Source organism: Prionailurus viverrinus, chromosome A3, assembly GCF_022837055.1.
Source record: "Prionailurus viverrinus isolate Anna chromosome A3, UM_Priviv_1.0, whole genome shotgun sequence".
NCBI lineage: Eukaryota > Metazoa > Chordata > Mammalia > Carnivora > Felidae > Prionailurus > Prionailurus viverrinus.
In genome coordinates this window covers 118,144,866-118,171,681 of record NC_062563.1, presented here as the reverse complement: position 1 = coordinate 118,171,681, position 26,816 = coordinate 118,144,866, and the positions used below count along the sequence as shown (strand labels likewise).

The window sequence follows — 26,816 nt, the reverse complement described above, 5'->3', positions numbered from 1 at the left end:
GGGAAAGAGGAGACACGTGCAGTTTATGAGAATTCTGTCCCCTGCCATCCACTCCAATCTATAGGCTCTTTCTTCATGCTTATCAAAGAACTTAGGAGCATAATGCTGGTGGTAATGATACGGCAGCGTCTCAGATGTGCGAAGCACTGGGGAGTTTTCAAAGCTGCTTTTACAGCTATGATCCAATTTGGTCATCAAAATAATCCTAGGAGATCAGCAGGTCATGTCCTCAGTTCAGTAAGGAGACAGCTGAGATTCAGGGAAGGCAGATAGCTGGAAAGGAGGTGGCAGAAGGCAAGCCTGGTCTCTGACTCCCGGTCCAGGGTCTGTTCGTGCCACGCGATGTGTCCCTTTCCTCTGACTTACTCATTTTCCTACGTATTTTGGTATATATTCAAAGGCCGGCAATGGAATTGGCTCCAAACCAGATGACCTTTCTGACGTCACCACTCAGTATCGGGGGCTGTCATATAGGTAATGTTAAACCTGTACCCCCTCCCTCCCCAAGTTCACTCTCAGAACCTAGACGAGGGGGTTGTCTCTTTTTAAACACATAAATACCAAAGAGGAAAGGACCAGGTCTGGAAGGGGCTTTCAGAAGGAAAACCTGTATATTTCTGCAAAGTGTGATCATACGGTGAATGGAGAAGATATTTTATTGATAACTTTTTTGCAGAAAAAGAAAACCAGGGTTCTTGTCAGACTCCTGGGTCAGCAAATCCGACATGAAATGCACCTGAAAAGCACCAAACTTTTGAGTTTTCACCTGCCTGTTTGTGTGTGTGTGTGTGCACGTGGAGATCTCCATCTGGTTACTGTCTCTGTGCATTTATCCATGTCATTCTGCACTCACACCTCTGCCTTTACATGGATGTACACATCTGTCCAGAAAACTCTGAAATGCAATACACCACTTCGAGAGGAGATGACCAAGAGAGAGTCATAGCCCCTGAGCCCTTCCTGTGTGCCTGCAAGATACCAGGCACTGAGGCGGGTGGGCGGTGGGCCAGGGGACATACAGGGAACACAGACAAATGCCCGTGCTCAATTGGCAAGTGCTATTCAAAAAGGAAAGATGCCCGCCCGCGGGCTACAGGAAGAGAGAAGAGGGAATAATCAACCCTGCCAGGGGAGAGGGAGGCTTTGCAGAGAAGGTGGGAATGGACAGATTAGCAATTAGATGAGAAAGGGCATTCCAGACGGGGAGCAGAAAAGCTCGCGGTGCGTCAGGGGAGTGGGCGGATGTGGGTAGGTTTTCTTAAGTTTCTTTCGGTTCCCCATGAAGTTCACGTTTGTGGATGCTTCACAGTAACAGGCAATTAGCTCAGAATTCAAAACAACTAGAACAAGGCCAGCCAGGAGAGGGCAGAGTGCTAAGGAGAAGTTTTGCAGCCAGACCACACGCTCGCCTCCTCCCTTTTCTGCCCAGTGAATTCAAATGGAGCGTTTCTTTCTGGAAAGGGAGAGGGAGCCGTGTGGGGATGACTGAGACTGTGGCAGTTCTCCCGCCAACTCAGAGGACAGCCCCAGAGGGGAAGGATTTCCTAGGGGGGGGCAAGGGAGAGAGGGCCCCGGGCATGGGTAGCAAGAGGACACCATCCACTGAAATAAATGCCTCCCAGCTCCTGGGGGACCCCCAGGTTGCCCCAGCCCCTCAGCGGGGTAGAGGGGCTCCAACTCTGAACCAAACCAAGCCTCACCATCTGACCACTGTGCCCCAAATGTTACTGAGTCTGTGTGAGAAAGGAAAGCCAGAGCGGAAGAAAGCAAGCAGGGCTTATGACATACAATCGGGAGACAGCGTGAGCGACAGCTGCACTCAGTCTTAGCTGGAGAAGGGTCACAGCGTGGGGAACAGAAAGTAAGGTAGACAGACCGGTCAACGGGGGGTTGGAGCCACACCTGGTGGTGCAGTCTGGGGAAGCCGGGTGGTGTGCCCCCCCCCCCCCCCACTGCTGACAGTCCAACTGGACAGATTCCTGGGCTTTGCATACAAACAGGCAATCTTCTGCTAGATGTTTCTCTGTAGCAAGGGGAAAAGTCAGCCATTGCTCTATTTCTCCCTGCAGGGGAGGCCAGGTGTGGCTTAATGTTTCAATTTTCTATATTCAAGTGGCTGTTGTGCCTTTAAACCCTTTATTCTAAATGTTTCAAATACCCGGGCCACCATCCACAAGTGTTCCTGATGAAAACTCTGGGTCAGAGCCTGAGATAGTTTGACACTTTGGTAATATATACAGTGTTTCCCAAAGAGTGTTCCATGGAACACTAGCCTCCTACATTTTCCTGACAAGGGCAAAGTTCTTTGTATTGGGCAGGGAACATTACCTACCGTATCCTTCCTCTGGAGAACTCACATGTATGTTAGCATATTAAAGCCTCTGAGAAGCTCTGCAATGAAGACATTTGCTTAAATTGTATCTGTTTAATCCAGTGTTTCTCTTCATCCCAGAAACCTTTCTTTATTCACAATACCGATTAGCGTGCGCGCATGCCGTGTGTGTGTGTGTGTGTGTGTGTGTGTGTGTGTGTATGTGTGTGTGTGTGCGCGCGCGCATGCCCCCTGCCCCACCCCAGGAAATGTCCATGTAGTAGACTGACCTGAGAAAAGCAATTTTCTGAAGCCATTAAAGCTTCCGGATTGGAAGCAATAGGCAATGAATGATTCCAGGTGAATTAAGGCTCTAACTTTAGCCTCTGCCTCCAAGGAGACAGCAAGTGGAGAGAGGGGGCCGCGTACATTTGGAGAGGGACCATGACCCAGAATTCTTGGGAGATGGGTTGGTGCGAGCAGGACATGAAGGAGGAGGCTTAGCTGTGACTATTTCCAAGGCCTCTTGATCTGTGAGAACCATACAGCAGTGACAGGTGCCAGCTTTAGCTAGCTTAACTATGTGGCAGGCCCAGAGGTCTTTCGAGCATTGCTTTTTCTTCAGTTGAAATAAGTTTGCTTCTTCCGGGCCACCTGAGTGGCTCAGTCAGTTGAGCTTCTTAATCTTAACTCTTGATCTTAGCTCAGGTCTTGATCTCAGGGTTGTGAGTTCAAGCCCTGTGCTGGGCTCCATGCTGGTCATGAAGCCTACGTACAAAAAATAAAATAAAATGAAGAAGTTTGCTTATTTGGCATCAAAAGACCAAAATAAAATTTACTCACCAAAAAACAACAAAAAAACAAAAAGCTTTTTCTTTTCATTATTAATTAGGAGTTCAATCTTGGGGCGCCTGGGTGGCGCAGTCGGTTAAGCGTCCGACTTCAGCCAGGTCACGATCTCGCGGTCCGGGAGTTCGAGCCCCGCGTCAGGCTCTGGGCTGATGGCTCAGAGCCTGGAGCCTGTTTCCGATTCTGTGTCTCCCTCTCTCTCTGCCCCTCCCCCGTTCGTGCTCTGTCTCTCTCTGTCCCAAAAATAAATAAATGTTAAAAAAAAAAAAAATTTTAAAAAAAGGAGTTCAATCTTACTGAAACTTCATCCACAAATGTCATTGAGCATCTACTCTGTAATTCTCTGTGCACTGTGGGTGATGACAGATGAACAAAACCCAGCCTTTGAACTCATGGTTTAATATAAATTACATTAATTGGAAGGATCTCCTATGAAGGAGCTCTTTCATACAGGTCTATTTTCTTTCATGTGTCACATAGTTCTGATCAACGAGGGCTTAAATGTTTTTGTTCCTCTATACTTATCTGTGTGATTCTCTTTTCTCCTAGAAGTGTTCACCCAGAGATTTCTGTAGCCTCTTGGTGTTGATTAGCTATGGCATTTGTTTTAAAACAAAGATACTTTTAGACAAGAAATTACAATAAAAAGTACTTGCTGTCTGTGTTTAGGTATATCTCTAGGCTTGTGTTTATACAGTTATTTATTTTTTATTTTTTAATGTTTATTTTTGAGAGAGAGAGAGAGTGTGTGTGTGTGTGTGTGTATCCGAAGCAGTCTCCATGCTCTGAGCTGTCAGCACAGAGCCAGATGAGGGGCCCAAACTCACAAACGGCAAGATCATGACCTGAGCCGAAGTCAGGCACCTAACTGACTGAGCCACCCAGGCGCTCCTATATGTTTATGGAAGAAGAAAAGGAGGCAGAATTAGAACACAGTGATTGGAGGAGGTACATGGATTTCTAATTCCCTCTCAAATGCAAAGTATTTTGATTAAGTGCTTTTAGTCCAAAGAAAGAAGGATCAGGAAGCAGCTAAAGCAGTTGACTTCATGCAGAGTTGGAAAAGAATTAGAAGCTCAAACAAATGTCCGATCACTGGCCAAGCTAGGTTCAGACATGGGTGAGAGTCAGGAGAGAGATACCTGGGTAAGGTAGAAGGGCAGGGCTCACGGGGCTTCTTCCTCTCTACCACCTGCGGCTGCTGAGCCTCGGACTTGACCACCCTCGCAGGAAATAGTCTTCTTCCTTCCAAGCATTTCCTTGGGTGAAGGACCACCGTGACTTTGATTCATGGCCTGTCCTTTGGAAGTCTATACTGGTGGGCTGGTTGCTGATGCTGTGTTCTCAAAATCTATTGGCCTGGAATAATACGCTGGCATTGAGCAGGGGAGGGGGAAAAAAGAAGAAGAAGAAGAAAACACAGTAAATACAGTACATGTGAACATTGGACTTTGTTAAAATAGAAATACTTGTCTCCCAGCCTCCCACATGTATTCAATTTAAATGCATGAAAGGAAATGCAATTTTGAGTGTGTCTTGAGGTTAGATTGAGCACCATGGAACTAGATTCAAGTAGATGAAATCAGATTGGATTTTGGAAGGCGATGAGAGGCCATCGCCCGAACCTCCCAGTGAAATTTACCTCACCACTGGGCAGGGAAGACCTAATGCGTTTTCCAAAGGTCTACAGCTCAAGCTGGTTTTTGGGTTTTTGGTTTTGTTTTTAATTTTTGTTAATGTTTGTTTATTTTTGAGACGGAGCGGGGGGAGGGGCAGAGAGAGAGAGAGGGAGACACAGAACCTCAAGCAGGCTCCAATCTCGGAGCTGTCAGCATGGAGCCCAACACAGGGCTTGAACTCACGGACCGTGAGCTGAAGTCGGACGCTTCACCTCCTGAGCCACCCAGACACCCCTCACGCTGGTTTTTAGTGACCTTTCAAAAGTTAATTCACCCCTGTGCACCTCAGCTTCCTCCTCTGTAAAATGGGGAGAGTCACATCTATAGCATAAGTTTGCTGGGAGGCAGTAGGTAACTAGTGTAGAGAATCTAGTTCATGCTGGGCTGGGCACATAGCATATACTCAGCTAAGCGCGTTCCTTCCTAAATTGGTGCAAAAAAAGAAAGAGTTCTTTCTTGCCTTTAAATCCTAGATTTGAGGGGAAGCAACCCACTGGGGAAATTCAAATTTTCTCAGACTTTCTCCACATGAGGAGGTTGCTAGGCCTGGCACATCTTGCAGATGCTGATGGCGTGGGCGCTAAGAAAGGTGGGGTGCTCTTTCATAAAGTCTAAGTATTGATTCAGTCTCTCTCCCTGGTTTGCTCACTCCCTACAGTTCGGGAGGGGATGGCTCCCTTGAGACCGTGACCACCTTACCAAGTAAGTACCCACCAGGGGCTCGAGTCTGTTCACTGGTTCCCCCTGACCCCTGGGCTTCCTGAGTGCCCCTCAGCTAAGAAAGAGGATGTAACATCATCTTTGCGGGCTGCCACCGAATGGGAGGAGAGGCCCGTGGACAGGTAGTTGAGGGGGTAGAATAAGCACTGATTTGGAGCCCTGACGCCTGGGTTCAAGCCCTGGCTCTTCTCTGTGCTCGCCCAGGGCAAGGTGGCCTAGCCCAAGTCACCAAACCTTCTGAGGCTCAGGCTTTTTCAACTTGTCCAGAGGGAACAGAGACAATCCAATGAGGTAGTGAGTAGTCCCTGCACCGTGAACTGTGAAAGGGAGAAAAAGAAAGGGAGGAGGGAGGGAGAGAGGGCAGAAGCAAGAAAGGGAGACAGAGAAGGAAAGAAAAGAAAGGAAACGGAAAGAGAAAAGAAAACCTGAGAGGCTCTTGCTGTTTTGGTCTATCAGGTCATTTCCACTCAGCCCCAGTCCCTGCCAGGCACACCCTCTGCCTCCCTGCCTCCCCTCACTGCCTGGAGATGGTCCCGAAGCCCACTCTGGGGAGCCTGGACCAGACAGAGTGGACTTTCTGGCCTTCCTCTTAAAGTCTCCATGTCCCGTTCACCCCCTTCTCTCCCAGATATCCTTCGGAAGTTTAACAGAAATCTCAGAGGCTACGCGTTGGGCACGGGTGACGCCAATGGCACAAATGCCTTCCTTAATCAGGCTGTTCCTGGAGCAAAGGCTGGGTATGGCGTTCGGGGAGGAGGGCCTGCGGGGTAGAAAGTGGGAGGCACATGGTCGCTCGCCTTTGAGACTGTAATACTGGCCTCCATGTGCAAAGGGGACACTCATCCGTTTGCAGCGATGATTTGAGAGGCCTTCAGCCACTCTCTTCCCTGGCTGCCCCTGTGACTAAGGCCACAGCGGGGAGGCTCGAGAGGCTGAAGCTGGGACAGGAGCCACGTCCCTGGAGGCTGAACTCCTGACCTTGCTTCGTGGGTGACATGTTCTAATCGTGCAACGAACCGACTAACCTTATCCCGGTTTTAAAACTCACTGTGACACAACGGTGCCAGCGAGCTTCACTCTCCCCAAAGCCTCACAAGTGGCAGTTCCCCGAAAGCATCAAGGAGTGCCAGCAAATGAACAGACAAGCCAGAATCTCCAGCCTTGGAGGCTGCTGGGGCCACATGTCATGGCCTATCCCTAGTCCTGCTATGGAGCTAATAGGAAATGCAATTGAGAAACCAGAGGCAGCTAAAGCGGAATGCTCAGCACCCCCCTCCCCCAGGATGATCTCAGGAGGCCCCTCACCCTGCTCCTGGTGGCCCCAGCTGCCCGGGTTTCCTTGCTCCTGACCCAGCCATCTGAGCCTCCATCACACTGTCACCTTCCTGCTCAGGCCCACGCCCTTCTAGCTGATGGGCACGTCCTTCCAACCTGCTCACTCAGCTGGGGAAGACCTTTCTGGGCAGCAGAAACATCTGGGGACAGAGGGACCCACCAGCAGGTCCCAGGGGATCATCATGCTGTGGCTCCATGTCACCCACACCTGTAACAGGGGCCTGAACCAGTGGGGCTCTTGGGGTGCTTGAGATCTAGTCTTTCCATGAATTATCTATCAACCCAGGCACGTGCGCAGTATATGTTTATTCCCCACCCCGTTCTAAAAGAAGCATCTTACTAAGTTTACCAAAAACATACGAACAAGTAACATGTACATTAGAAAAATCACAGCCACTGGTGGTGGGAAGATGGGGAAGAAGCAGCTGTGTCAATCTGAGCCTTTTTACAGTTATCATGCCTGAGCGTCAAACTCTCAGCTTCCTAGCAGCCAGAGTAAAAAGAGAAAGCATGTTAAAACGTTTATAGATCTGGTTTCAGGATCTATACTGGTCCTTCACAGGAGATCAATGGAATCCCAGAAGAGTCCTAAAAAGGAGACCACGAGTAACAAAGACAGTTGACAATACCCTTGACTACAGCTTTAGGACAAACATACAAGTGGCTTTTCAAAGGGTTATTTGTTGTAATAAGTCTTCAGAACAGGCAAGTAGCTCCTTGTCCTTGAGCCTCAGGATATCTGGCAGTTCATGCAATGGGGATAATGCCATGGAAACCTCCAGTTCAGGCCCTTTAGGAGGAAAAAAAATCCAGGCACTGTTCCTCAGTAGGACTGATTTCCTCTCCTTCTCAGGGAACTTATGAGCCAAGTCCAGACTCTGGTGCAGAGGATGAAAGATGACCATGTGAGTCGGATTTATGGTTATTTTTAAGCACTAATTTTCTAACCCACTAAAGTCCCCAAATGGAGTGGTCTGCCGTGAAAACAGTGAGCCCTGTCACTAAAGGCATTTAAGCAGTGGTAGGACAGCCCATATCCAAGGCCCTGGAGGAGATTACACCCATGGTGGTGGGGGTGGGATGTCATCACTGATCACAATGATCTTGAAAGTCCCTCCTGATGCTAAGGTTCTGTGGTCTATAAATCAGCCTCTAAAATTCTTTCAGCTCCGAAATTCTGATTCTATTATTTTGAGTGGGCAAGGAAGTCTTAGAAGGTTGACTGGATTCCCTAGAGCTGTGGCATTATTTGTATGTTTGTTGGAAATCATCAAGCATTTTCCTCCTGTATAGAGAGTGAATTTCCACAAGGACTGGAAGATTATCACGGTGCTGATTGGAGGCAGCGATTTATGTGACTACTGCACGGATTCGGTAATGGGGGCAGCCGGGCCTACTCATTGCTCCTGACATTGACCAGTAGGCTTGGGGGTCCTCTTTGAGAACAGGCCCTGGAACCAAGGCTGGGACTGTCCAGCTATGCCTGTGTGTGTGTGCGTGCGTGCACACGCAAACACACACACACACTCACACTCCTCTTACCCCGTGACCCTCAGATTTCTGGCTCCACCTCCAAGTCCCAGGTGGTTATGAGATTTCTGGCTCCACCTCCATGTCCCAGGTGGTAGATGTGGTGCTTCTACTCTCCTCTTACAATTCCAGAAAGTCCAGAAAGCATGGAAAGTGTGTAGACCCCCACAGTGGGAGGGAGGACCTGTACATTCACCTCCTAAACTAAAGCTTGTCTTCGGGCTGGCCCATCTTTGGTGACAGCAAGGAGTCAACTGTTCCGATTCTGACACGATGAGCTGGTCACAACCAGGGGCCAGAGAGAGAAGAAGTCCTTTGCGTGGAGCCGGAGGGGAGCCTTCAACTGGCCTCCTACCCTCTCCCCTGAACCAGCCCCTCACCTCCCTCCTCTCTCTTCCCAGAACCTGTATTCTGCAGCCAAGTTTTTTGACCATCTCCGCAATGCCTTGGACATCCTGCATAGAGAGGTGGGTAGGGGTTCCCGCAAGGGGTTCTTGAGCTGGACACAGCTCAAGGATGTGGGGGGTAAAGGTGGATGGAGACAAGAAGGTGAGATACCCCCTCCCCTGAAGGAGACAGCCAGGGGCGTGGGCTCCTCCCCTTTCTAGAGTTTGGGCCCTACCCCAAGGAAGCCTATTCCATTTGGAATCAACACAGAAGGATCTCAGGCTTGAAGAAAAGTAGGCAGCTCGTGTGCTAATCATCCTCTACCACCACCTGGGACATTGCCTAGGGGCAGCAGCATGGTGGCTCCCAGGCTGGGCCCTGCACTCTGAGCCGTAGGCTGTATCTGGAGCGGCTTCTCTGGTCCTTCTCTGGTCCGGCTCCCAGGACCTCATTCCCTTTCTACCCCCCTGACATGGGGAAGCCGCTCCAGCAGCCCAGTGGGGGGCACTCCAACCACCACCTGCTTCTCTGGGCAGCTGAGTCTTCATGCCTGCTCAGCAGAGTGGGTCCAGGTTGGGCTAGAGGGAAATGGCAAATGGGGCACCTATCCCAGCACATTTGAAGCTTGCTGACTGATGGCTGAATAGAGCTGAACCATCAGGAGTTGGACTCCGGTCTGCCATATTGTCCCACGCCAGGAGGCGCCACTCATGCTGTAGCTCATGTGGGCACTGTAGCCTGCAGGGACCTAGGCGGTCATCTGTGTAGACGCCTTCCCAAGACTCCACTCAGGGACAACTGAGCTGGAGTTCTGTAGGGACCCCAGAGCTAGTCCCACTTCTCAGGACCCTAAGGCAGTTTGAGGGAGAAGCCCCCAGAGCCCCTCTCTCACCTGCAGCCTTTCCCTTAGGTGCCCAGAGCCCTGGTCAACCTGGTGGACTTCATGAACCCCAGCGTCATGCGACAGGTGTTCCTGGGCAATCCAGACAAGTGCCCTGTGCAGCAGGCCAGGTAGGCAGGTGCTGGCTGCCCCAGAAAGAGAAGCACTGACCCCCTGGTCTGGCTCATACAGTGGTGACTCCTCAGGGTCCTTGTGACTTGGTTTGTCTATGTGTCCAAGTCTGTAAAGGGGGTCTTAGGTCAGGAGCGCCCCCTTCTGAGAGGTTGGGGACACAGCCCCCCTTACTGAACCTCTGTGACATGGGAGCCACAAAGGAGAAGGTCAGGGCTGGGACAAAGGCTGGTGTTTGAGAAACAGTGTAGCCCAGCCTGTGAAAAGGGGAACCGTGTAGGGATATATGCGTACGTGGTCAAGTTGGAACAGAAAGTGAGGAAATGATCCACAGAATTCGGTTACCTTTCCGGGGAAGGAGCAAATTGGGGAACTTCAGAATGGGTGTGTTTTGTTTCTGACGCAGGGTGAGAGGTGCACAGGTACACGTTTCATTCATCTTCATACCTTATATGTACATTTATTTATTTAACCAATAGTTTCACAGAACCAACTGTGTGCCTGGCACTGTTCTGAGTACTTTAGAGATAATATCTGCTTTAACATTAAGTGCATTTCATGAGCGTGAAATAATTCATGATGAAATTCATTCAGACTCATTATGAATTCACAGTTCACGGTGAAGGGGGACACAGTGAGACACTAGTGTGAACTAAGGAGGTATCTGAGGGCGTGAGCATCAGAGGCCCCCAAACATAGGCTCCCATACCAAGGATGCATTTTAATTTTATTCTTAAGAATTCAACACTGAATTTTCATTGCCTAAATTCATTTGTTCGGCATAACTTGCCACAGGCCCTGTGCCGACAGTCAGATACTGGTTCTCTATGAGTATGAGAGGGTGTTCACTCACGTGCCCTTGGGACTTTGTCCAGTCCCTGTGTCAGGCCGGGAACCTGCCCCTGAGAACAGGCATCAGAGCCGAGGGGCACATGTGCTCCTAAGGTGGGGGGGGGGGGGGCAGCTCAAGCGAACAGAACCAGTTCTGACCAGAGCTTCAGCTCCGGGTCCCCCTGCCTCCCCCTCTTTGTGCAGCATTTTGTGTAACTGCGTTCTGACCCCTCGGGAGAGCTCCCAAGAGCTGGCCAGGCTAGAGGCCATCACCCAAGCCTACCAGGTGAGACCAAGAAAGGCACCATCCGGGCTGCCCTCCCCCTACTCAGTCAACACACCAGTGCTTGGGGAAGGGAAGAGCTATTCAAGGTTTGAGGACATCACCATCTGGGCCCCTTCCTCTGTCCCACCTCGCTGAAGTGTCTCAAGCACCTCGGTTAGAGTCATCCCAAAGGGATCCAGGTGACAACGCCCTTGTGGCCCAGCTGCCCTCGGTGGCTTAACCCCGTGCTCGGCCTGAAGAGGTCAGTAGTTCTAGGTGCTCCATGAGTGGGCCTTTTCCTCCCCTGCACCCTGGAGGCCCAGCTGCCCCCGTCCCTCCCCCGTTCTTTCCCCCTCCTCACCAGGCAGACCACAAACAGGGGGGTTAGAGGCCCTGAGCCTGTGGCCTTCTGGAGACCCTGCTCAGGTTTTTATTCCTTGTGGGACTTCCTGTCTGGCTCTTCAGATTTTGCAATTCCCTTAAAAGAAAGGTGAACCAACCGGTTTCCAATTCTCTGGAAAGAGATTTGCAGTCACACGTGTTTGTGCTCTTGAGGGAAGGGCTGAGTCACCCCCTCATGCGGGGAGATGGGGGCAGGGATGCTACCCACCACTCCCTTGCTTCCCCCACTGGGCTTTCGGGCCCCCCAGGGCCTGTGTTGAAAGCACCCCGCGTGTACCCACAGAGCAGCATGCGTGAACTGGTGGAGTCAGGCCGCTATGACACAAGGGAGGACTTCTCCGTGGTACTGCAGCCTTTCTTCCGCAACATCCGGCTCCCCGTCCTGGCGGTACGCTCCCTGTTCTCCCCGTTGGGATTCCTGGGAGGAGGAAGAAGAAATTCAAGGCAGAGTTGCCAAGGGCTTTCAGGAGAGTGTGAATACAATGGGGAAGAGGCAGGCAACTCTCTGGGTGCTGGTCTGGCCGTACAGCCTCCTTGGGCACCTGAGCTGTGTTCCTAGAGGCAGCGGGATGTGGGATGTTTTCATTACTACTGATAGTGACCTCCATTTTGTTAAGCACCTGCTATGTGCCAGACCCTGGGTCTGCCGTAGTAAAATCTTCACAACTACCTTTGAGAGGAGTGTTTTCATCCCCACATGACAGGCTCAGAGGGGTGAAGTATCCTTCCTACAATCACATAGGGAAAGAGGGACGGAGAGGCAAGATTTGAACATATCCAACTTCAGATTATACACTTCATGCCACACACGGACCACCGAAGTGATAAAGGAGGGTTCTGGGTAATGGGTCCCCCTACCCCCCGGCCATGCTCTCCACCTGACACACTGAGCCAAAGAGCTCTGTGTGTGCATTGGGGTGGGGACTCGGTTCTCTTCTCCTGGGCCTCCATCCACAGGGTCTCGCCTAGTTGGAGGGGAGCTGGACGAGGCCTTGAGCGCCCCTGATCACCTCAAGAGAGATGAGGGTGTTGGTTGCCCTGGTGTCAGCTTTGCCCAGGCCTGCCCCAAAGCTCTGCCCCACTCTCCCCACCAAGACCACTGGAACCAGTTGACCAAGGCCTGGGAAGGAGCTTTTCCTAGCTGGCTTGCCAAGACTTCCTCAGGGACTAGGATCTCATTCCCTCAACCACGGCATGGGCTAGGGCATTGCACAACTGTGCCTAAAAATAAATATAACGCTTTTTAAAAACATTAAATAAGTGGCATTGTGGGGCCAGAAAGGAGAATGGGGGGTTGGGGTCACCCAAGGCTATTGATCTGTGGGATTGCTCTTATCTCCCTGTTGAGGTGAGCAGACCTTGTAGAAGGCCTCTTGGGAGCTTCCCTAGAGGGAGGGGGGCACCGAGTGGCCAACCCCAGGGGTCAGGCCAATGAGCTGCGGCCCCCTCTTTACCCTCCATACCAAAAGGATCTTAAATCCATTTTTCTCTTTCAGGATGGGCACCTGGATATATCCTTCTTCGCCCCAGACTGTATCTACCCAAGTCAGAAATTCCACTCCCAGCTCTCCAGAGCCCTTTGGGCCAATATGGTAACATAAGTGGGGTATCCCTGGGGTTTGGGGCTCTAGTCTAGCAAAGCACCAGCACCTATAGAATGGTGCCTGTTCCTGGCCTCCCTTTGCAAGTAAGGTGTAAAGGAGCAGTGGCTGGCCCAACTGTAGAAGTCTATAGAACTGAAAATACGGAGTCCTTAGGATTCTCAGATCAACTTCACTCTCTCCTTTGTGCTTTGAGCTGTGAGGAGGGACTCTCTTCGGAACGCCAGGCAGACCCCTCACATTCATTCAATATGTTCTACGTGCCAGCAGCTAGGCGAGGGGGTGTAAACCATGTTATCTCAGCCTCTCGCCAGGCCTGCCAGCCAACTCTCAGGAGTTTCTGAGGAAGCCGAGTCCTGGAGATGCGGACACACTTGCCCAGTGTCCCCCAGCAGAGCCAGGAGAGGAGGCCAAACCCCCTGACCCCAAGCTGTGAGCTGTCCCCGCTGCCAGGGGATGTTCGCTTCAGCGGCAGCAAATTAGTGCACCTGATCTCTCTTTTCTTCCCCAATAGCTTGAGCCACTAGGAAGGAAAACAGATACCCTGGACCTGATGGCAAATATATCCCTCTCCTGCCCTCCTCAGGTAATGGGGGAGGACCTGCCTTGCCCCTCTCCAGACACCAGAGCTTAGACCTTGCCCTCCCCTGGTCCTGGCCCAGGTGGACTTTAGAAGGTGAACAGGAGGACTTTAGAAGGAAGGAAGTGGCTGGGAACTGAAAGCAGAGGAGAGAGCGCAGAAGCCCTTCTTTGACAAGATGAGAGAAGCAGGTGGTGGGGGTGGGAAGCCCAGGCCAAGCAGAGGCAGAGGATCCGGACGAGAGCTGTGGGTTCATGGGAAGGTGGGGGTGGGGGCAAGAAGCCAGAAGTGTGGCAAGAAGGCTCATTTTAGCAACAGTGCTTGGGGCCGCTGGGAAAGTCTGACTGCGGGTCAGGAGCTTTCGTGAGAAGCCAGGCGGCTCTGAAGTTGTGGTTAGTGGTCTTAGAGCCAGGAGTGGGAGCTCCCAGCAGGGCCAGGGGTCAAATAGGAGAGCTGGCAAAGGGCACCAGGGAGCTGGTGGAGGAGGGGCCACTGGGGCAGGACTAGCTCAGGGCTCCTTTTAAGGAGGAAAATGTTAAGTGGTTGTTAAACTTGATTTCAGGCCTAGGGTGGGGGCAGGTTCCCACTGCCTTCAGCTCCCTTTCCTAGGCCCTGTCTTAACAGCTTTTTAACCAAATAAGGCGGAAGCCAGAGGGCCCTCAGGCGGGAGGTGGTTAAAGCAGAAGGGCCTGACCCAGCCTGACCCTTTCCCTGCTGAGTCTGGCGGCCTCACCCTCTCCTGCCCTGAGGGCTGAGCAGGAAATTGACTGGCAGCTCCCCCATGTGTCTACCAGGGCTCCAGGGAGCATGGGCACCCTAGCTCACACCCATGCTCCCTACCTGCTGCCTCCCCCAGCCCAGCCTCGTGCACCATCAGGAGGGCAAGGGCAGTGGGAAGGAGGCATAGAGAATGAAGGCAGTGAGGGCAAAGGGCTGGGTTGCTGGGTCTAGTGCTTGGAGCAAAGGAATAGGCAAACGATGTAACACGGATGCCTCCTGCCCGGTCCTCAGATCTGCTGAAGGGCTGGGGTGAGGTCCCAGAGGGAGCCCTACTGTGCCAGGTATAGACTGTTTAATTGCTAGGTCCTGAGCCTGTCCAGGAGTTTCCAGGGGAGGGGTCAGGCAACCTACATAATGGGGCATTTGGGGACTCAGAGCAGTGGCTGTGAACCATACCAGAGGTATTTCAGTGTTTTGACAACCCGGATGGCCATCCTGAACATCAGCCATGGAAAATCCTCTCCGATCTGTCAATTGCCTTTCCGTTACATAGTGAATGTAATAACTCCTTCCAGGGACCGGTCATTCACTCTTCCTCCCCACAAACATTTATTAAGTACCAGGTCGGAGCCCAGGTACCGTGTCAGGGAGAGCTCTGTCACCATGGGCCTCAAGGGGACCTGTGCCACTCTCTGCCCCAAACCAGGCAAAGAGCCACAAAAGGGTGCCGCTTCAACCGGCACGTCGGGCCACAATGGGCTCTGCTCCAGCTTCTGGACTGAGCCTGACTGAGCCATTGGTAAGCAGAGGAGAGCAAAGCCAGCCTCTTAGAACTGCAGAAGCCCAGCCTGGGAGAAGCGGTTGCCAGGCAACCCCAGAACCCATTCCGAAAGGATCCATCTGTTGGCCAGCCCCGCTTCCCCACACCAGGCAACGCAGCACCCTGCGTCCCCCTGGCCCATCTGCTCCCTCCCGTGTGCCTCCGAGCTATATAAAAGTCCACCAACATCTCAGTGCGAGCCGACAGGGGCCAGGCAGCACATATTTTAGTCCTAGCTGTGTCTAAACATAGAGGCAACAGGCAGGACCCAGCGGGGAGAAGGGGGCCGGGATGGATGGGAGCATTGGAGAGCTTTCTCAGCCTCCTCCCTGCTCCTCCCCCTGCCCTAGGCAACTGTGAGGTATTCTGCCAGGCGGGTCGGGCACTTAACAGCACTCCATGGATTTCTGTCAGACTTTCAGGTTGGACACATGATCTTCCAGCCAGCTTTTGATTAGCCGCTCTGTGGACTGCGACCGCTGTCCCCTTTCTGCTCTCATTGCCTCTCTGCCCACGCCTCCCCTAACCCAGGGCAGCCGGCTGTGGCTCCCCTCCAGGCTTTGAAGAAACCAGCTGGAAAACCAACATGGGTCTCTCTCTGTTCCTATTCCTCTTGTCCTCTCTCCGCCTTTGTCCGTGTTAACCGCCTTCTCCATGAAGTTCATCTCTGCCTGCATTCCTGGAGGCAAAGCCACCATGGTTGGGCTGTTTTTCTAGTCACTGTCTCTTCTTGTTTCCCAAATGGGGACATTCTCCCACTTTCCTGTCCCACCTCGATTCCCTTTTTCTGTCTCCACATCCCCTCGCTCAGATTTATCGGTTTCCACAGTTTTCTGTTAAATTCCTCTGCCCAGACTTCCCCAGCCCGTGTCTTCATTTCTCCTTTCTTAAACTCCAGTTCTGTTCTTCTAACCTGGGAGAGATGTTTCCTGCTGGGGTGCCCTGGGTGGCAGAAGGTTGCCCAGAAGTCAGCTTAAACGTATTGCCGGGGTATCGACAAAGCGGGGAACCAGAGAGAGACACCGAGAAGGGTGAGGACAGAGAAAGAGAGAAACTGAAATAACGTTAAGTGCTATTTCACCAATCTTTCATCTTGAGAAAAAGGAGAGGTCTGCTGGGTTCTCTTATATTTACTTTACTGCCTAGCAGGGTTTCTCTTTTGAATTACATATGGGGGACACTATTATATTTTGAATGCTTTGGACTTCTAAATCCTGCCCCACTTCACCATCACCCCAAACTCAACAAACATCCATCCAAAAAATTATTTCTGAGTAAGAAATGTCAAAATAGGCACTAAATATTTGTCTCCCCAAACCGTCTGATCCTTAGGACTTCCCTATTTCTGTATTGTTGTGGTTTTCACAGGTCTGTGGGTGTGGGACGTCGGGTGCCCTATCTGATAGGAGCCTTCCTAGTGCCCCCCCACCTATCCTCTTTTCCTTTCCTCCTGCCACCACCTCCATTCACATCCTCATCATTTTGTGTGCTAAACGTCCTGTGGCCCTTCCCACCATACAACAACAGAGAATTCTATAACCTTAGGATCTCAGCAGGGAGGGCCTTGGCGTCCTGTGGGTGGGATGTGTCCTGTAATAACTGAGCTATTCCTCCCAAGGCATCTCTACGGCATCTACTTAAACTTCCATGCTCTCGAGGCCGCACCTTTCAACTGGCTGCCCAGTTGTGAAATCAGATTAGTCGGCCATGAACCAGCACGTTTGGAATGGGATGGGGCTGGGTAGAGAGGCCAAGGGCATTCCATATAGTACTGTTATGTCCTCCTTCCTGTCACTAGCACCAACCCCCACCCCCCGCACCCTCCCTCGTCTTCTCCTTATCTCAGACAAGCCTTCCAAACCCTGCCTCATGTGATAGGTATGCCCCCTGGAATGTAGGCCCCCTTTGGGTAGGTGCCTAGGCTTGACTGTACCCTCCTCGTTTGGTCTGAGCAGCACAGGACAGAAGAAAACCTCCACTCCTTCCCTGAAGAACCTCACACCTAGTAACACAGCCAAGACGAACATGACCTTCCCTGTAGCCACTGACTCACGGTGCTGATTCATGACAGGTGGCTGTGCTGGCACTGGCCACCCCAGGCAGGCCACACCATCTCTGCACGGCCCTGCCTAGGAGAACACACGCCCTGGTGCTGGCATCCCATCAGCTTCGCTTTCTACCTACTGGCGTTACAGATCTAGCTTCAGAGAGCCAGTCAGACTCACTGCAATCAGTCCCTTTTCCACCTTATCAGCTCCAAGCTAGGCCCTTCCACCGCTGTGACTCACGCATGCACTATGTGGTCAATGGTCAATAAACAATGCTACCTCTCTGCCACTGCCCTGGACCTGTTCTCATTGTTCCTGCTCTGGCCTCACTCGCCACAGCATTCCAGTGTCTCCTTGACCTCTGACCCCTTTGACTCAGTCTCCCCTTTCTGGCCTCTCCCCCAACCCTTGGGTCATGTGACCAAACCGACTCTCCAGTTGGCCTTTCAGGACTCCCAGAAGGGCAGGGTGAGTCTTTGCCCCCTGGTTGTTCCTGTGCTGGCCACTGTGGGGCTAGCTCCAGCCCCAGACCCTGTACCCAGTCAGGTCTCCCTTGACATGGTGGGGAGAACCATTGGTGACCCTCCACGCACTGAGTCTCCTACTTGAGGTCCATATGTCCCCAGATCCTGTAGCCAACTCTTCAGCAATTACTGCACTTACTGGACACACTGGTCTCTGAGGCTTTACTTCCTCACAGCGTCATCTCATGCTTTCTGCCTGACCGGGTTGTGAGCCTCTTTGTACCCTCCCCTCATCGTAACACCTAGAACAGGGCTCTGAACACATGGGCCGCTTACACACACGTAGGTCAGTTATTTGTAGAATGCTCCCACATTGCCCTCCTGAGATGGGGAATGCTCAGCGGCTGCCAACAATATCAGCTGAGACAAGCCCAGTTAGCCATGGTGACGTGCCATCGTGAGCCCTCCGCGGCCTTGCACGCTTCCTGCCCTTGGCTCTCAGTACTCATCAGGCCCATGTTTCAGCTAGGAAGGCTGAGCCTCAGGAGGAGGGAGAGACACATGGGGGTTCCGGGGAGCCAGGATCGGTGCCGGGCCTGCAGTGTTGCACATGCAGACTCAGTCCTCCAAGGCCACTGCTGAGTCCCTCACTTCCTCTTCCTCCGCCTGACCCACAAGCTCTTTCACTGGCCTGACCCTGCTGTGAGAAAGGCCTGTCCGGTCAGACCCCACTCTGCACTCACTGCCTGCTCTCTACCTGGACCAGGTCCCTCCCCTGTACTGGACCTCAGTTGCTCCTCATCTGTAAAGTGGGGGCTTTCGGGGGTTGCAAACTCAGAGGCCAGGCCAGGCAGGAACACGATTGGGTGGATGGGACTAGGTATGGGACAGGAGGCAGTGGGAGGGCCGGAACTGAAGACCATGCACCTTTAAAGCATTTAGACTCTCCTTCTCTCCTCCCCACCCCCCTTCTTTTTTAACACCAGTCAGGCCAAAATAAAGGAGAACAAAACAAAACGTCTTCTGGCTCAGTTTAGTCCACGGGCAGTCAGTTTTCGACCCCTGGAACTGATCCCCAGTGACCCCCCTCCTCCAACATTCTGGTTCTTCTTTCCTATTCCCATTTTAACCTAAATGTTTAGACCATTCCACAGAGCACGTCTGGTGAAAGTGTCGGTGGCCCTAGGCCACTTGCTAACTCCTGGTCTCAGGCTTATTAACTTGTTCTCGCTTCTTATCATTTTTACATTTTCTCATTACTTTGTGTTTCCCCTGTTTCTCCTTTGCCTACTTCCTTCTTCCTGCTTCGATTAACCCTCACCTGCGACTGAATACACTTGGATCTTGACCGGGCTTGGGAGAAAACCAATTGTGAAATAGGTTAGGACATGAAGAGGCTGCCTCACAATAAAAATAAGACCACAGTACATGAAGCCAACCTGAAGAGAGTAAGACACAAAGTTCAAAGGAGGCAAGGGAAAAAAAAAAAGATGAAAATATACTGATAGTCAATACTTTCTGGAAAAGAAAAAAATGCTATAATGCAGATCTCTTGTCGGAGAAGGTACAAAGGAAATAAAAGCGATCATTCTGAGGATTAGGTAGATAGACGTTCTGTTGCTACAGTGAAAACCAAACCCTAGAACCCTGAGAAGAATATGCAGGGAACCCTTTTGAGGTCTCTGCACCTCCTGCCAAAGCTGTTACATAAAACCCTTCAGAGGATGAATTAAATTAAGTTTAGGCGGTTCTTACTATTGAAATGCAGACGAGTCATGTTAAATAAATCGAGAGGACGGCATTGTTAGTCCTCTTTCCTAAGTAACCTTCGAAGCTGTCAGATAAGCTCTCCCTGTGGTTTCTGTTCTCTTTTAGAATGAGCCCTTCCTGAGAACTCCCCGGAACAGCAACTACACCTACCCCACCAAGCCGGCCATTGAGGTAACCCCTGACGCACGTCTGCCTCTCTCAGGGACAAAGCATTTCTACCTGCCAGTGACTCGGGGTGTGGTACGCTTTCCAGAGTCTGAGCTTAAGCAGAAATGCACCCTTCTTACATACTGGAAATTGGAATGTGAAAAAAAAAAAAAAAAAGGTTCCTGAACCGTGAAATTCCCGGTTTGTCCTAACATGTCCTCAAGTGCTTACTGACATCAGCAACCAACTAGCCGAAGTACCAGTGGATCGGCTTTCGTGAACCTTTGCACAGACCTCATTTCTGATTAGGCTGCTCAGCCTTTCAAGCAGGGGTGAGGGGAAGGTGGTGGGTTTGATGAGCCATAGACTTCCGGTAAGGTGGAAGCTGAGTGGGAAGAGCCTCAGTTCCAGGGGCCGGGCCCAACAGGAAGCTGACACAGATCCAGGTGGGTCCCCAGGGCTTGTCTGATTAAGTCAATTGTTCTAGCTCTGAGGAACCCCGAAGGTTCAAGGCCCGTGGCTTTAGGGACTGCTTACTCCAAAGATGGCCTGAAGATGCTTGGCCACGCAGGCCTGGTCCAGACAAGATCTGTCAGCCACCAGGACGGGGGCTCAACCACCAGTTTCAGCTAAGCACCTATGGCACATGTCCAGTCTTGTGCTGGGGGCTGGAGGGAACTCAGAGAAGTATCAGACATAGTCCTCTCCTTGAGGAGTTCGAGGTCATTCCATAATGAGCACTTACGATGTGCCTAGCACTGCTCCAGAGAGACAGAGCAGACCAGACAGATGGGTTCCACCCCTCAGGGAGCTTACAATCTACTGGAAGAGGCATCGGATACCTAGCTCTATGCGATCGTTTCAGCTCTGAGGGCGGCTCCGTGGGAGGTGATTTGAGAAAGTGCGAAGGGGCAAGAGAGGGGTGGCAAGTTCTGATGAGCCTCACAGACCAGCCCTCTCTGAGGAGGGGAGCTAGGAGCTGGGATGCACGTGATGAGAAGTCCCTAGCCATCTGGAAAGCCAAAGCCGGGGTCCCAGGCAGGGTTAAGAGTGCAAGGGCTCAGAAGTGGGGCTGAGTTGGGGGATTGGAGGAAGAGACAGAAGGTCGGAGTGGCTGTGGGCAAGTGAATAAGGGGAAGGGAGTGGGGTGGTGAGCTCAGAAGGGTTGTCAGGGCCCAGGTCACAGTGAATCTGAATTCCCGAGGAAGAAGATGAGGCTTCAAGTGAAGAGACATGGGAAGCCCCTGGACCTTCTGGGAGAGGGGAACACAATCTGGTTCACTGTGTGGAAAGATCTCTCTGACTAGTGTGGGAAATGGGTCGAAAGCAGCAGGAGTGAGTGAAGACCTTTCATAAGCCAGCGGGAGCGCTGAGGCTAACTTGTATGAAATTCTTCAAGGACTGTTAGATGCTGAGCTCTGGGGAATGAGCCATGTCAGTCTCAACGGCTGTCCAGCTTCTCTGGATTCTCTCAGGCTCCCATTAGCCCAACCGAGGCTTGTCCCAGACAAACCATGGCCCCAAATCCACTATAACTGAAATGTCAGCTGCATCCTGTCAACGAGGCATTGATTTACTTATCGGATTCCTGACTGGAGCAGGCACTATGCTAAGTGCTGGGTAGATGAGGTGAGCAGAGAGCTCTCTGCCTGCCCTCTTGGATCTTACAGCCTCATGAACCTTTACTTCTGCTGCTAAAAGTTAAACCCCAGGCCTAGAAGGTGTTATTTTTTTCAATACCTTGCCATTTAAAGTAGCCACAGACAAAAATAAAAAATTTAAAAATTTAAAAAAATAAAAATAAAGTAGACACAGACAGGTACCATCAACATGACCGAGGAACTTGTTAGACATGCCAAGTCCCGAGCACCACCCCAGTCCTACTGACTCAGAATCCGTGTCCAACAAGACCCCCAGGGGATTTGGGTGCCCTGGTGCAGGGTATAGCACGTGGTTCTTCCCTTGTGACAGATGAGCATGCTCAAAGTCCAACCTGCATTGGTTACGGCTGCAGGGAGCATGCTTGTCTCTGGCTCACCAGCTAGTTGAGACATTTCTAAAGGGTTCCCGGCTACAGAACTTCGTTGAAGCTGCTTTTTCCCAGATGTTTGTCCTCTGCACACAAGCATGTTCTTGATTTCAATAGAATTTCCACATCAGTGTGATGAATTTATCCCAAGAGCAACCTCTTGGGATAAACTCAACTCTATCAGATTTAAGCAAATAATACTTTAAAGAGGTTGCATCTTTGCTCCCTCGGGAGAGGAGACTTTTCAACAAGGCTGGTCTTTACCATCTGCTGACTAAACAGAAGAGGTGAGCGACAGAAGCCTCTTGGCAGTCACACCCCCAGAGATTCAGTCACCCAGTCGTCACCTGTTTGCAAAGCCCTACCATGCGTTCAGCACTGGGCTTGTCCTTCAGACCCTCCTGGGGACGTGCAAGTGTTGGGGACTCTGGGGAAGAGACTTTCTCCTTCAACGTACTGACACTGGTCATTTCTGTGCCCTGTGCTTCCCACCCCATCTCCTCCTCCAGTGCCTAGAAAATGTGCTCTGTATTCTAGAGACAAGGGAATCTGACTAAAGGCATCCAGGTTACAGGCATTAATTTATACACACACAGGAAATTGGTTGGCTATTAAGTTAAATATGCAAAAATATATATACACACGAGCAAAAAAGATATGCAGAAAGCAGGAATGTTACAATGGTAAAAATTTCATGGTATTTTCCTAAAAATATTCTAATATTGTTGTGGCCCCAGCATTGTACTCAGTGTCCAGTGGCTGAATGTTAAATGGCAACACCAAAACCTATGTGTAATCTTCCATTAGGGCATCCGAATCTATGTTCCTTTGGGAGACCACCTATAGCACTTGACTGTTTTCTCCCCCCTTTGTTGTGACTGCTGGGTCCACAAAGAGTGCGGATGAGTTGAGCCGGGAAGCACTGAGTATGCGTATGTGTGCCTGCGCATTATGTGTTTTGGGCAAACTGGTAGATACCCAGTTTCTCCTGATTTTCCTCTCAGACCATCTACAGTGAATGGTTCCTGCCCACACGTGATTCCCTACAGGGACACAGTGCTAGCCTCCATCAAAAATTCCTTAGCCAGTTCTCCCTGGACCAAAGCTAACCCTCCTGCACAATGAGTTGTGGGTGTTGTTGTCTTTCCTCCTGTTGCTTTAGAACTGGGGCAGTGACTTCCTGTGTACAGAGTGGAATCCTTCCAACAGCGTCCCCACCTCAGGTGAGTGGAAATATCATCATTATCCCCTTCAGTTAAGGACTTTGCTAAGTGTCAGGTTGGGGGGACACCCTACAAATACACCTTGGAGCCTTGAGCAGACATTGCTGGTTCCCGTGCAGTACGGATCTCAATCCTGGGCAGTCCATGAAAAGCTAGCCTGCAACCACTGCTGGGCTCCCAGGCCTCTCCATAGATCACACTTTTTTGAGAGAGACAGAGAGAAGGAGAGAGAGGGAAAGAGAGACAGCAAGCACAGGGGAGGGGCAGAGGGAGAGGGAGAGAGATGCCCGGCATGGAGCCCGACGTGGGGCTTGCTCACAAACCGTGAGACCATGACCTAAGCTGAAATCAAGAGTCAGGTGCTCAGCTGACTGACCCACCCAGGCATCTGCACAGATCATACTTCTCATCCCTGTTTAGTCCCAGTGGCAGCCCCTCAGGCCTCCCTGCCCAGTAGGGAAGGTATAGTCAGGGATCGGGGCCCTATCTGCCTATGCTCAAGACTCCTGCAACCAGCACATTCCTGGACTACCCCAGTGTGAATGGGGTTCCTCTCAGGATGGACGATAGCCATCAAGCCCATTACCCTCAGTGCCTTGGTTGCTCCAAATGGATGGAAGAGGCAAATTTGTTAAGTCTTAAGCTAGAAATAAATCTAACAGGGGCCCGAGGGACTATAGCAGAATCTCCAACTCCTAGTTAAGCTTCTACTTTACACGGAAGAGTCTCCCTGATCCTCTGTCTTTTTCCTGTCTCCCCTAGTCCATGAGCTCCGGCCAGGAGACATCAAAGTGGTGGCCGCGATGGGCGACTCATTGACTGTGAGTGCTGAGCCAGGAGGGGCATGGGCACCCCCTAACCCAGCCAGACCCTGTGTAGAATGCACACTTCTTCCACACTGGCTTTGCATTCAGCACTTAGCTGACAATACTGAGAACCTACCTGTGTCAGGCACTGAAACCCAGCCAGGCAGCCACAAGACCTCACCAGGCAATCTAGAATGCTCTGCCCTCCGCCCTTCCACAGTCCTGCTCAAACACAACCTCTTCCGTGAGGGCGGCCCTCCGTCCCCACTTTCCTACTGTTCCCAAGCATTTTATCTGTGTATTATGGCATAGTTTTCTCAGTCTGCCTGCCTTTATCAGGGAACTCATCTCCAACCACCCAGACTCACAGAGCGGTGTGTGCAGGGCAGGGGTGGGGGTGGGGGGGTGGTTACCTACACACTACTTAGCACCCCCTCACCCCATTTGCAGATGTGTTCTTTGGGGGCAGAGAGAGCCCAATTCCTACATATAGTGTAGTTTCTCTGCACAAATTGTATTAGCTATTGCTGTGTGCAGGATGCTCTGCTAACCATTCTGAGGGAAGTATGAGATGTGGTCATAATCCTTAAGAAACTTGTCAAGCTGGAAAACTAAGCTGCTTATACAGAAGGAGATATATAATCATATAGGTGACACACGGGCCTTTTAAAATCAGGTACTCATTTCTGGAAAAACAACTTCCCCATATGCGTGTGAATGTGGTAAATTTTGATATAAACATGGAGAAAGCTTTGGAAGGATAAACCCCAGGGTCTTAACCGTTAATTAGCTCTGATGATGTGTATATGTGGGTAGGGGTGGGGGAGAGATATAGAACAGGTGGCAGGAGGCAAGATTAATAAGGTGGGGGTAGATTGTTAATTTTTTTACATTTTTTAAATGTTTATTTTCGAGAGAGAGACACAGAGCATGAGCAGGGGAGGGGAAGAGAGAGGAGGAGCCACAGAATCTGAAGCAGGCTCCAGGCTCTGAGCTGTCAGCACAGAACCCAACGCAGGGCCCGAACCCAAGAACTGTGAGATCATGACCTGAGCCCAAGTTGGATGCTTAACCGACTGAGCCACCCAGGTGCCCCAGTAGATTATTAATTTTTAAAAGAATCTTTGTATCATTTCACTAATTATAATGAACATGTATTACCTTTGTAAGTTTCAAAGAGGAATTTCTCTTTTTTTTTTTTTTTTTAAGAGAAGACATTTAGAGAAAGCTTCATACAAGAGGCTGAAACTGAGAAGAGTCTTAGAGGAGGAATTAGAGATTTAAGGACTGGAAAGCGGGTAGTTCAGCTTTCCCAGCAAGGATGCAGTGGGTGGTAACTAGGTGGGCTGGTCCAAGGACTTCATGCTTCAGATCAATTTGCTTACACCTGAAGGTTTGTGTGGACTAGAAAGCAGGGGGTGAGCAAGGGAAGGGAAGTAGAACCCAGATTGTGGTGAGCTCAAAACATTGGTAATGGGGTTTGGCTTTGACCAAGTGGTAAGAGAGACCCACTGAAAGGCAGAGTCGGGAGTGGGGAGGGGTGTGAAGAAAGAGGTGGACTCAGAAGTACAGGTGGGCACTCCAGTGAGAAGGGAAGAGACACTGGAGACCGTGGGGTCAGGTGGGAGGCCAGGGTGTCGTCTACAACAGGAGGCAAGAGTCTCACTTAGGAATGTAGCACAGAGGACAGACAGAATGGGATGGGAGCTGGAGAGGCTGGGAAGGAAGAATCTTGATAATTCCAGGACTTGGTTATGAGTTATGTATAGAGGAGTAGGGAGTCAGGACAACCCAGAGATTAAGTGGCCTGGAGAAAAGCTGGTACGATCTTCAGAAAAGGTAAATCCAACTCCCCACTGCTACGTGTGCCAGGGCCACAGGGGCCCTTCCCAGTCCCCTCGGCCTACACCTGGGCCCAGCACCGTTCTGGAGCCTTCTCTCTGCCTTTCACAGACAGCATTGGGAGCCAGACCAAGCAACTCCAGCGACCTACCCATGTCCTGGAGAGGAGTCTCCTGGAGGTGAGGATGCTCTCCACTCATTTTCCAACAATGATTCCCCCCCGCCCCTGTCACCCCTCCAGAGACAAGCCTGGGTTCCCACAGTCTGGCCCTGAGATGCAAGGAGGCTCCCTGATGCTCATGTCAGTCCCGAGGGTAGTGGGAATCAAGTGTCAGGGGCAGACTCAGAAATATGACGACTGGTGGAGAAGCAGGTCAGGGCGACCCTCGCACATGTGCCTTCTCTTCCCCAGCATTGGAGGGGACGGCATCTTGGACACCCACACCACACTGCCCAGTAAGTAGCAACACAGAGAAGCACCGTGACTACGCCCACGACAACCCCTTGCTGAGGCCAGAGCCTCCCCCTGAGCAAGGGCGGAGAAGGTCATCTGCAAGGAGGGGAGTCCACCAGCCCTGAAAAGACCCAGACTGGTCCTGCCCCACGCCTGGGCCCCGCGGCGGCACTCCGTCCCTCTCACCTGTGCTGTCTGCTTCACCCTCTTAAAAGACATTCTGAAGAAGTTCAACCCTCACATCCTTGGGTTCTCCACCGGTACCCTGGAGGAGACAGCAGGACTGAATGTGGCCGTGGAAGGGGCCAGAGCTAGGTGAGTAGCCGTGGAAACGGGAGGAAGAGGAGGGCAAGGCTGAGAGGTCCCAGGAGAATGGGAAGGAGGAGAGAAGGGTGTGTCTGGGAGCCTGGCCCCAGGTGGGCAATGAAGGCTGCCGTGGGCAGGACGCTTCTGCACGCCTGACCTCTCAAGTGGATTAGCTCTTGCAATCCTCACATCCTTCAGGGTGGGGACTAGCATGAGGACACTAAGGCTGACAAAGTTTCCTGAATGCCCCAAGGTTGTCAGAGGAGCCAGGAGAGGCCAGGCTCACCGGGCTGTCACCAGCTCACAGGACAGCAGGAGAGCTTAAGCGTGGCCTGGCCCTGTCCCGCTGACACCAGCTGACCTCCCTGCCTGGAGGAGTGAGGGGGGGCTCAGCGCTAACGGGAAGGGTGCTGAGAACTCAGGGCACGGCCCCACGGGCGGCCTCCCTCCCTCTCTCCACCTGTACCTTGGAACCTGGAGTCTTTGGCTCTGTAAAAGCCATCTTTTGACCCTAGGGAGTTAGAGCTTAGGGCCCCGACACAGCACAGCGGCTGTTTGCTTTCACTCCGATTTCTGTTGTCGACAACAACCCAGATAATTAAAGCCGGAACGCCTGACAGAGTTCATTGCTTTTCTGCACAGAGTGTGCTGGGTATTTGCTTTGTAGAAGGATTGCTGCGCTCAG

At 51.5% G+C, this 26,816-nt stretch overlaps 1 protein-coding gene across 4 annotated transcripts in view; it reads left to right on the top strand.

Annotated features, from left to right (window-relative positions):
- PLB1 (phospholipase B1) overlaps positions 1-26,816 on the top strand; it is a 143,479-nt gene that overhangs the window by 99,593 nt on the left and 17,070 nt on the right. For all 4 annotated transcript variants that reach the window (XM_047853240.1, XM_047853239.1, XM_047853238.1 and 1 more), the window contains 17 exons: positions 401-474; positions 5,498-5,541; positions 6,188-6,296; positions 7,748-7,799; positions 8,188-8,268; positions 8,826-8,891; positions 9,722-9,822; positions 10,859-10,940; positions 11,605-11,709; positions 12,818-12,913; positions 13,437-13,508; positions 19,430-19,495; positions 22,663-22,723; positions 23,486-23,544; positions 25,483-25,550; positions 25,784-25,827; positions 26,041-26,140. In XM_047853240.1, the coding sequence (XP_047709196.1) occupies positions 401-474; positions 5,498-5,541; positions 6,188-6,296; positions 7,748-7,799; positions 8,188-8,268; positions 8,826-8,891; positions 9,722-9,822; positions 10,859-10,940; positions 11,605-11,709; positions 12,818-12,913; positions 13,437-13,508; positions 19,430-19,495; positions 22,663-22,723; positions 23,486-23,544; positions 25,483-25,550; positions 25,784-25,827; positions 26,041-26,140 (1,280 nt within the window). The remainder of the gene's footprint in view (positions 1-400; positions 475-5,497; positions 5,542-6,187; positions 6,297-7,747; positions 7,800-8,187; positions 8,269-8,825; positions 8,892-9,721; positions 9,823-10,858; positions 10,941-11,604; positions 11,710-12,817; positions 12,914-13,436; positions 13,509-19,429; positions 19,496-22,662; positions 22,724-23,485; positions 23,545-25,482; positions 25,551-25,783; positions 25,828-26,040; positions 26,141-26,816) is intronic.